At 42.3% G+C, this 11791-nt stretch overlaps 1 protein-coding gene across 2 annotated transcripts in view; it reads left to right on the top strand.

The window, feature by feature from the left end:
* Positions 1–5198: 5198 nt before the first annotated feature.
* slc5a10 (solute carrier family 5 member 10) overlaps positions 5199–11791 on the top strand; it is a gene marked incomplete at its 5' end in the record, with an annotated part of 34561 nt that continues 27968 nt past the window's right edge. For both annotated transcript variants that reach the window (XM_080721438.1, XM_080721439.1), the window contains 8 exons: positions 5199–5306; positions 5464–5535; positions 6232–6336; positions 7675–7734; positions 8715–8819; positions 9615–9720; positions 10727–10807; positions 11578–11783. In XM_080721438.1, the coding sequence (XP_080577564.1) occupies positions 5199–5306; positions 5464–5535; positions 6232–6336; positions 7675–7734; positions 8715–8819; positions 9615–9720; positions 10727–10807; positions 11578–11783 (843 nt within the window). The remainder of the gene's footprint in view (positions 5307–5463; positions 5536–6231; positions 6337–7674; positions 7735–8714; positions 8820–9614; positions 9721–10726; positions 10808–11577; positions 11784–11791) is intronic.

Below are 11791 nucleotides of genomic sequence, written 5' to 3'. Positions count from 1 at the left end.
TGCTTTTGAGTATTAATAATGCATGTACTTCAAACAACCTCTATGGCTCTTTTAATCGCGACTTTTGTGTTGGGACGCAGTTCGGACAGCACCAGCAATACATTCGCGGGACTTTTTGTTGTGAACTGTTTCTCTTCCGGGTCATGTGAAGCATTTCTTTCCTGATTGGTTGTTGGAGTGTTAAGAACCCCCAAGCCCCGCCTCTTCACGTTTTGATTCTTTTACAGCTCTAGCATTTTTGATCAAATATGTGTTTTGCTTTTGGAGCCTCCTACCAACATGTTTTTTTTAATATGATTTTCTATTCAGCATAGGTAATACGGCATTGATTGATTGAAGACTTTGTTAGAAGTTTGCATAGGAAAAAGTAGACTGCAGTTTCATGACGGTATATCACTGGTACAAGGTCTACTAAAAGGAGTTCCTAGAAAAGAGCTTATTTCCATAGGAAACCATTATCTCATATAACATTGAATGACAGACGGATTCAATTATAGAATGTAACATATAAGGACTTATTCCTTTTTCCCTGTATCCAAAGTAACACTAACACCCAACATGGCACAGACAAGGATGTATAGCCTACATTTGGCTTTGAGTTCTTGGGACTTGACACACTTATTTCTTTTAATAGGATTTCAGACATTGCTCAGTTTCTTTTCTTTTTATTCCAATATTGAGATAGATCAACTCTATTATTTCGGCCATTGATGATTGAAGGCACATGCCTCTCAATATATAGGCCTATCTTAAAGTGAAAATATTCCTTGATCTTGAGAGTTTATTGTAATGAGAGTTAAATACAGTATGTATAGCTCTATATTCTAGTAGAGAAAGGTATCTACAATGAAGCAGACAGCCCGCAACACTCCAAGTTAGATGAAGGCTTTTGGGTGCACAGCTCATAGCTCTATATTCCAATATAGGAATCATCTTGTGTTTGTTCAATAACAGGGTCTCTCCATGATCTCTCCAGCTCTCCAGTTAAATACATTTAAACTCGGGCTACCAATTTCATCCAATCAGAAGATCATGGAACTCATATAAAGCACTGTTTCCCAAGCACTGGTTTGGGACCCATTTGTGGGTCGCAGACACATTTTTATCGTCCCTTAATCTTTAGTTTCCTATTTTGTTTTGAATTATTATTGTTATTTCAAAACATAAAAAAGCAAGATTTGTTCTGAATGAAAAGCAAATTAAAAGTATTTTTCCCACCGTAATTTCATGAAGAAATAAAAGAAAACAGAGAGAAATTCCATAAATTAGAACACAAATATTTAATTGAAGTGGTGAAAATAGCCGATCTACAAGCTTGTGAGCTTGTAGATCATCTATTTTCACTAGTTTGGGACCCGGGCAAGCGTCTCATTTCTCTTTTGGGTCACGGGTTAAAAGGTTTGGGAACCACTGATATAAAAGATAAACAAGTGAAAATGGACACAATGAAACAAATAAATTACAGACAAAATTGGAACTGGTGCAGGAGCAGCTATGATATGTTTTCTGTTTACTAAGAGCTGCAGCGACTGAGAGACCCCTGTTACTGAACAACCACTCGAGCAATGATTATAGGCCTACTATTGGAATATAGCCTAGAGTTTTAACTTTTTCGCAATAAATGTTTTGTGTTACAAAAAATATATATAACTTAAAGTCGCACACGAAACCCCAGCAACATGCTAATTCATCTAACATGCTGTTCTCACTTTTTGATTTAGTCATTTATAGGTCACTTATTGTGCTGCAATCCAAATTAGCATGTGATACGACACAATTGATTGAAATGACAAAATGTTTTGTTATAGAGGTATATGGCTATAATAACAATCATGAATAGATACAAGATAAAGGAAACCTTGTACATTACATTTTCATTAAATGGAAATTTGCCTGTGGCACTCTGGCATACATCATCATACAGCAGACTGTAAAACACAGCCAATACATAAAACACAAAGCTCATGCAAATACATTCCCACTACAGCAAGTTTACAAATATCCACAGCAGAGGACACACACACACAGCTATTTTATTTTTTAAGAATTTAATTTAATTTTTTAAATGTTTTCTGCCTTTAGGCCTATTGATAGATTACAGTAGTCTGACAGGAAGGTCATCAGGATCAGGAGTCAAACCTGCGACACGCTGTCAGGGTGCATCAGCAGCCATACCGGTAGGTACCTGGACCGTTATAGTGAGGACACAGAATTGAGCTAGTTTTCAGCTAATAGGACCATATTTTCTGCCTTATCAAAGACCATAACGTACAACCATTATAAAAGAAAGTTAATGTTTCAAAGCGTATGATATGATATAGTGATATAGTACTTTATTGTCAGTTCACACTGAAATTTGTCTTGCGACACAGCAGCCATGTATGCGACACATAACATATATACAAACATTTTAACACATGTAACAAAAACAAGACAGGTTTACATACATAAGGATAATATAGACAAGAGCAGTGTCCACCGCCAAGCCTACCTATGGCCAAACTCCTGATTAAGCCTTAAAGTCGACTGATGGACAAAGGACCTTTTTAGTCTGACCTTATTGTATTCTGGAACACCATATCTCCTTCCTGAAGGCAGCAACCTATATTCTCTATGCAACACATGGCTACTATTAGAGGTAATATTTCTTGCCAACCTTAGAATGCTGTTATCATACGTAGTCGTATATAGCCTCTGAAGTGGTTGTCCAACTATCTTTGAACAAATGTTCAGTTGTTGCAGCAGTTGTGACTTAAAGGCTGCAGTATGCAATGTAATTTATATGAGAACAAAGTATAGTGGAGGGACTTCCGTAATAATAATAATAATAATAAACTTTATTTGTATAGCACCTTTCATGACATGAAATGCTGCTCAAAGCGCTTTACAGAGCAGAAGATGAAGCACAAGTGCTTAACAGAAAAAATGATAATTACAAAGATTACAATAAAGCAGAAAAATAAAAACATAAAACATTGAAGAACAATTTCAGAACAGTGCGGACGTCAATTAAACTGCACAGGGATTTAAACATTCAGCTAAAAGCAAGAGTAAAGAAATAGGTCTTGAGCTGTGCTTTAAAGTTATCCACAGAGGCTGCCTGTCTTAGGTGTAGTGGGAGTTTATTCCAAGCTGTCGGTCCGTAGAAGCAGAAAGCCGCTTCACCATATTTCTTATACGTACTGTCAGTGTGCACAAGAAATGTCTGTGCTGATCGGCCCAGAGGTTTGCAGGATTAGCTAATCGATGGTAGATACCAGGTAAAGATGTCTGGACAAAAAGTGTGTTCATCTCCACTAGCCTGATACTTCAGTCCGCACATCACCACCCCCTGTTGAAGTGTGTGATTGAGTCTGGCGCTTGCAGTCAGGCTACATCGTCATGTTCTTCAACCAAAGTTTGTGTATGCATGTCTGTTAGGCTATATCAGTCAACTTTATTGTCAAATCACAGGTTTACAGGTGTAAAGACGTTTTGTTTCCATCGATCATTCAATGAATTGATCATTTCATAGATCATTGATCAATGAAATTGAAAGTCTTAGTATAACAGACACTGCCCAACAGTGGAATCCTGCTGTAATAAAAGGGGGGAAAAGGCTTCTCCAGATATGGATCAGAGCAGCTAATGAACATGCATATACATTTTTCCATAGTATTAAGTATCATTTTTGTTCCTTGCAGCAGCCATTGATGTTTTTCAGACTTTGGCTCATGTGTGATCTCATCTGTGCATGCATGCTTGTGCATGTGATGCGTGAAAGTGCATGTAAGCGTTTGTGCATGTGTGCAGGCAGGCGCATGTGGGTGGGTGTTTGTGCATGTGTGTGTGATTAATGGTGATGTGCGTGACGTCATAGTGTCTCGCAACCATCTGCTCCCTATAGCGGACAAACACTGGCCATGTGTGTGGCACAGTGTTATTTTCACATCAGGTACTAATACCTTTCCACACACACACACACACACACACACACACACACACACACACACACACACACACACACACACACACACACACACACACACATGCGTGTGCACGCACACACACACACACACACACACACACACACACACACACACACACACACACACACACACACACACACACACACACACACTTAATTTCAAATAGTCTCTCAATGTATTAAGCCATTCATTCTCATAAAGTGACGTCACTTTATGAACATTAACACTCAAAAACGTGTTAATGTTGTCTTACACACTCACATATCAGCCGTCTTAGATGTCACTGAATGACACCTGTACACTCTGTTTAAAATTGAATATGTGTTTGTGTGTCGAGGTGCTAATGATTAGAAAGTTGTCAGCACCAATGATTGACTGTGTGTGTGTGTGTGTGTGTGTGTGTGTGTGTGTGTGTGTGTGTGTGTGTGTGTGTGTGTGTGTGTGCGCGCGCGCGCACGCGTGGACATGGACTCCGGATGGAGGTGGACTCCGGTCCATATTAGCATCTGTTGCACTCACACACACTCCATTATCACCCGGCAGAGTGTGTGTGTCAGCGTGGCGGGTCCCACATTAAGCTGATGTGTTTAATCATCACTTCAAGGAAGGGACTGTCCTCTACACACACACACACACACACACACACACACACACACACACACACACACACACACACACACACACACACACACACACACACCTCCGCCACGCCTCACACTTTGGCTCAACAGTGGGGGTCAGCTGGCTTGAACTGTTCCACCACGGAGGGTCTTTCATTAAGGGCTGATGTGTCTCAGTGGTTGCGTCTGAATGTTTAAGTGTGTCCGTCGTCCGTTGTTCAGTGGGGTTTTCAGGGATAACGCTCGCATGTGATCCTTCTCAGGGCTTCTGGGAAGCTCTGGCCGTGTTGCAGCGGTGGTCCGTTGTGGAGTAGTGTGTGCAGAGCTTGGTGAAGAGACAGCAACAAGTGGCACCTGCTCTTCCGGACATTCCTATTGTTCTTGGCTGTTCAAAAAAAGTCCATCTCTGGTGTTTGCCAGATTACATCAGCGTGTGCTAATTTGTTGTTCTGTAATACAGGTTGTTTAACGGGTAGAACCAACAGAGGTGTGTGCATGTGTGTGATCAGCATAGGGTGATTTAACTGACAAACTGTGAGCTTTCGGGGTCTTCAGCGTGCCCGGGTGAAGCTTATAGCTGGTGGGCGCTGCAGCCGTGTATCAACTGAGGATGTCTAATTCCACCGCCACCTTCTACGCCCTGTCCCAGTCCTTCAGCGTCTCAGACATTATCGTCATAGCGAGTTACTTTGTACTCAACCTCGCTGTCGGCATCTGGGTAAGACTCATTGGTGCCATGATGAACATTACTAAACTCCAAGAGTGAGACTATAGACTCTTGGAGTTGAATGGACGCGACTGTAAAGCATTGTTCAATTTGTACGTTTTTGTGTGTGCGTGCGAGGATGTGTGTGTGTAACTCTTTCCTCTTTCAGTCATCATGCAGGGTGAGCAGGAACACATTGAGTGGATACTTCTTGGCTGGACGGGACATGGCTTGGTGGCCGGTGAGAGAGAGAGTGTGTCAGAGAGAGAGAGAGAGAGAGAGAGAGAGAGAGAGAGAGAGAGAGAGAGAATAATGTATAACTAGTCCTGTGCCCGGGTGTGTGCACACTGCACAGTATATGAGGGATTGAATGTAGGAGTCTCAGAAGTAATGTTGGAAAACACAGACATATCAGTGATGTTAGTCATCTCCAAATTTGAGCACCGTTTCAGCATGCAGCTGTTACCATGGCAGAGGTATCAGTGATGTCAGTAATCTCCAAATTTGGGCACTGTTTGTATCAGTGATGTCAGCATGCGGCTACCGGACAGACGGACAGACAGACAGTCATTTGGTCGATTCATAGTTAGATATAGTAAGGGTCAAGGTGCACTGTTGTCTTTCAATGTGTAATATTTGTAATGGTGTGTGTGTGTGTGTGTGTGTGTGTGTGTGTGTGTGTGTGTGTGTGTGTGTGTGTGTGTGTGTGTGTGTGTGTGTGTGTGTGTGTGTGTGTGTGTGTGTGTGTGTGTGTGTGTGTGTGTGTGTGTGCGTGCGTGCGTGCCTGCCTGCGTGCGTGCGTGCGTGCGTGCGTGCGTGCGTGCGTGCGTGCGTGCGTGCGTGCGTGCGTGCGTGCGTGCGTGCGTGCGTGCGTGCGTGCGTGCGTGCGTGGGTGGGTGGGTGCGTGCGTGCGTGTGTATGTGTTGTGCGTGCATAGATCGGGGCATCTCTGTTTGCCAGCTCCGAGGGCTCAGGTCTGTTCATTGGGTTGGCTGGGACTGGAGCTGCTGGAGGCATTGCTGTGGCAGGGTTCGAATGGAACGTGAGTATGCACGCTATACACACACAAACAGATACGCACAAACAGACATGCACGCGCGCACACACACACACACACACACACACACACACACACACACACACACACACACACACACTTGTGTCTAATGATTATGTGTAATTACAGTATGCCAACAACTCTTCCTCTGTGACACTGCATTGCGTTTTGACAGTAAGGTGTGGAATGCAGCCAGGCTAGCCCGCTCACAGACACATTAACCTAGTCTAGTTGTTAGTCAAAGATCTAAGCGTGAAGATGGTAGACGAAATCAATATGACTAGAATGACACATGCAAAACATGAATAACATTATTGTTTATCCTTCAGACCGTATCATTTAACAATATAATTTACCTACTGTACCAGCATTACAATAAAACAATACACCTGACACAGTTCTGAGATCAGAGATGATTGGTTCAAGTTACATCCCTGGTGTGTGAACAGTTGTAATGGAAGTAGCAAGCAGCAGAGGGCAGTCACATTGCTTTAAAGAAGCAGTAGTAGCAATTCTAATAATAGTAAATATGATAGTGTAATATAGTATATAAATATCATTTATTACAGTATAACAATAATGTTAGATAGTATATCGTAATAGAATGATAAGATAATATACAGTATAGTGGTATAGTGTAATATAACAATCCACAGTCATGCTCCATGGAGGCCCGGTCCACAGTCACATTTCAGTTACATGCCTTCTGTTGCTCAAGTGAGTGTTCAAGCGCTGGTGCTTCCAAAGGATAATTCCTGTACTACTGCAACATTATTTGCGCTTTTCACTGCAGGCATTTTGATGGGTAAACTGTCAGAACTCAGAACAGAACAGAACTGAACATTATAACATTAATTTGAAAAACTAAAAAAGTATAGCCTACAGAGCAGAGGACAGCAAGCAAAGCTTCATAACTGAAACGTACAGTGGGTCAGTTTAACAGCAGATCTTCAAACAGGGCTGGTGGCAATAATGTTCATTTTGGGTGTGTTTAAAGCTGTTGGTGACGGTGAGAAACTTGTGCGTTGAACCAAGATTCTCCCAACAGCTGGCAAAGCACTTTAAAGCATTTTATGGTTTGAACAGCATGTCCCTCATTTTCCCCCAGCAGAGCGCTGTAGAAGGGCTGTATTGTTTTTGACATATTAGGCTTATAAATGCATGATAGCTATTAACAGCCATGATGTAATTTATATACTACAAATGAGTCTTTGTAATGACATATATTTGACTGTGAATTTCAGGTTTGTATTGCCAATCAGAATGCTGCAGCCAGAACCCAGCGGTGACTGATTGGTGAAATGTCTCTCCTTGTTCTCTCAGGCTACCTACGTCTTACTGGCACTGGCCTGGGTGTTTGTTCCTGTCTATGTGTCCTCAGGGGTTGGTCTCTCTCTCACACACGCACGCACGCTGCGGCGGCACGCACGCACGCACGCACGCACGCACGCACGCACGCACGCACACACACACACACACACACACTTCCGCACACACACATGTACACGCACTGGGGTGTGTGTGTGTGTGTCTACTTGTTAAGGCTAGTTCATCAGGTAGATCTACGTACTGTAAGTGCCAAGCAACACTCTCACTCAATCATTCCCCGCCTATAGGAAATTCCACAGTAGGGTGTCACAGCACTAACGGACACACACACACGCACGCACGTACGCACACACACACACTGTGTTATAAAATACACTATGACAGGATCTCTTTGAGGTTTTTCCCAGAACCAAAATCACAATCGGCTGATTAGTACACCACGAGGAAACAAGCTGGAGTTCAGACACTCTCATGTTACCATGTGATGCTTGAGTTGTAGCTTGGGTTTCTTGCCCGATAAGACTGTGGTTCACAAACAGCTCATCACAAACTCCGTACTGTTTAAGGTGCGGAGTGAGCAATAAACGTCATTAAAATAATAAGAGTACAAATAAGTCTACAAGTAGGATGCACTTTTACTATTTTTAAGACCTGCAAATGTCTTCTAAATCAGTATTTCTTAAACCTTTTAATATCAAGGATCCCCAAAATGATATGTATTTGGCCACAGACCTCCACATCTGAAAATGCTTTGTGTCAAGGATCCCCTCAGAAGAGAAGAAAAGATGCGTTTGTTAAAAGAAATCAAAATTATTCAAAATGATGCGCTGTTAATTTGTATATCAGCTATTTTTGAAAACCACTGTTCTAAACGACAGTTGCTTTCCCGGTTTTAGTGGTTTAATCTGCAGACAGGTGTAGGCACTATAGACAGGCGTTTCGGCACAAAGCCCTCTTCAGAGTGACAGGCCAGACTGGTCTCAGGTACTTACGCTGTGGTTTCTAATTGTTTGCTCTGTGGTGAATGTACTCAGATCGTAACCATGCCGGAGTACCTTGGACGTCGCTTTGGAGGAGAGAGGATCCGTACCTATCTGTCTGTCCTCTCATTGCTCCTGTCTGTCTTCACCAAGATATCAGTAAGACTCAAACACACGCACACGCACGCGCACGCACGCACACACACACACACACACACACACACACACACACACACACGTTCATACCGTTTTGGTACAAATGTCCACTTTTACTCACGGATGAAACACTTAGAAGAAGTCACAGGTCAAAGGTTAAGCTCACTATGACCTCAAATATGTCCCAACCTCGTGAACGTGATGCTGTATCAGGAATCCATTGAGGGAATTTAACGACATTTCCCACACATTTTCACTTGCACTTAAGGATGAAATGATTGGAAAACGGTCTCACAAAACATGCATTAAATTATTTTCATTGGGGGGCGCCCGCTGGCCTACTGGTCCAGGCGCATACCACTTGAAAAATAGATAAATTACTCATTCACTCATTCACTACGTATACTGACACAGATGTAAATGGCAACTGGTTGGCAGAGGCATATATTGTAGAAGACTAGTTCTTTTTAACTTCTCAATCAAATCCAGTCTCAGTTAAATTAACACTTAGAATAATGCAGTGGTGGAAAAAGTATTCACATGTTTTACTTAAGTAAAAGTATCAATACTGGAATTTAGAATAGTTATTAAGTAAAAGTCCAGAATTCAAAATGTACTTGAGTAAAAGTACAAACGAATTGGCAGTACTTGTATCTACAAGCTCATAACGCATTGCGATACGTTGTGAACTTGTAGATCAGCTATTTTCAAATAGCCTATGTATAAAATAAGTGATGTATGTTTTACAATATAATCATTCATATTTAGATAACGGCAGTGTTGTGTGTTTGGTTCCAGACTGACCTGTATTCTGGAGCACTGTTTGTGCAGGTGTGTCTGGGCTGGAACCTCTACCTGTCCACGGTTCTCATGCTGGTGGTCACTGCTCTCTACACCATAGCAGGTACTGAACCACTGGCTTATGCCTTTAGATATTATTATGGAACTGGAAGATAAAGATGGCAATATGAACTATAATAAATGTTCAAGTTGTTGTCAAATGTGTATTTATTTATTCTACTTCATCCTAGTCTCAATTCTCTCACACTAAAGATGACTTCCCCCACAGACTGCGACTTTTACTCTGTGTCGGCATATAATCTGTCCAAAGTGCATATGGACGTCCTTAACTTAACCAGCATTTATTGTAGTCATAGCCTGTTCATATTCATCAGCATTTATGAAGGCATCTCTGGGTATAATAAAGGTGTCGAGGACAACACATCAGGAGGCTTGGGCCCAGGGGACAATTTGCCCTGCCCAATTTGTACATCCATGACGTCAGAGCAAATCTGCAACGTGGAGCTCGCTCAGTGAGAAAGAGAGACACAGAGAGAGGGAGGTAGGGGAAGGAGGGAAAGTAAAAGCCTATTTCTACCACTTTTTGTGGTCACATGTTCAGATTATCCTCTGAACATGTTTCTGATTGGCTTAAAACAGTGGTAAATCAGTTAACAATCTTGAGTTGGCTCATGGACCCCGCCCACTGAAACAATTAATGGTTGTAACTAAATTACCATTCGAGTGTCGTGGGTTGTTGGCTGATTTACCACTGTTTCAGGGTTGTTTGGCAAATGGCTTACTTCACCTATGCAATGTAAAAAAAAGCAATGCAGGGCAAGACGATAACGTGGCACTTTTCTGCTTGTATTATAGCCTACTGTGTAGTGATTTGTTTTAGACGTTCTCATTCTCACGTCTCTCACCCCAGTGGTTCTCAAAGTGGATTCCAGGGACTCTGTGGATTTCTTAAGATGGGTCTTAATTGACCCATGCAAGTCTGTAACCCGTTAGGGTTCATTTGGTTCCATTTGTACACTGTCAGAGTTAAGACCTTGAAATGTGAAAGTTTGAGAAACACTGTCTCACCCACTCCCTCCCTCCCTCCCTCCTTCTGGCTCTTTCTTCAGGTGGCCTTGCTGCTGTCATCTACACTGATACTCTGCAAACTGTTGTCATGATTATCGGCGCGATCATTCTCACCATTACTGGTACAGCACATCATTTCACACACATAGTATGCATGCATGCATACTGTATATCTTCGCTGTCGGGCAGAACCCAGCTAAATCCAAATTGTGCATTTTTTCAGGAAATGAAAAATCATCCAGCTCAAGTGAAGTTAGAAGGTTTCGTCCCTCATTGATAAGAACAGCTGACAATGGATTTACAAGCTCATCCGCACCTCTGAAGCTGCTCTGTCACGCAGGGGAGAGGGCCGAACCAGCTAACTCCACCCCCTCTGGTGGATTTAGCTGGTTTGGCAGACAGTTTGAGGATCCAATGGAGTTAACCGTTTTTTGTCAGAAGCGCTTTTTACTTTTTATTGGTCCAATATGTTTTTAACCAACACACCGATTAGAGGTAAAGGGTGTTCAATTACCCTACAAAGCCAAGGTGCAGTAACTAGGTTTTTGGACACACCAACTTATTTGTGTTTCCCAAATGTCAAATTAGCCATCGCGATTTTGGGGGATAAACAATTACCTTAAGAACAGATATACAATCAGTGTAATATCACATACTGTATATGCCGATATCTCATTTGGCTGACCAGTTGAAACATTTAAAATGTTCAGCCAAATCTTTGATCGTAGTTACTGCACTTTGGCTTTGTAGCACTGATTTATGAGAACATAAATGAATCAATCAAAAACCTGAAAGACTTAGTTAGCTGGTTTCTGCCGGACAGCGATGATATGCATACACATAAACACCATTAATATTTGAGGATCTCATTTTGTGTGTGTGTGGTTGACAGCTTTTAACGAGATCGGTGGCTATAGTAACCTGGAGATCATGTATAGCAAGGCGGTGCCCAATAAGACCATTCCCAACAGCACCTGCCACCTGCCTCGCGAGGACGCCATGCACCTGTTCAGAGACGCCACCACCGGAGACCTGCCCTGGCCCGGTATGACCCTCGGACTCACTATACTGGCCACCTGGTACTGGTGCACTGACCAGGTACACAC

This window comes from Nannobrachium achirus, assembly GCF_963921795.1.
Source record: "Nannobrachium achirus genome assembly, chromosome: 3".
NCBI lineage: Eukaryota > Metazoa > Chordata > Actinopteri > Myctophiformes > Myctophidae > Nannobrachium > Nannobrachium achirus.
This window is presented reverse-complemented; position numbering and strand designations above follow the sequence as displayed.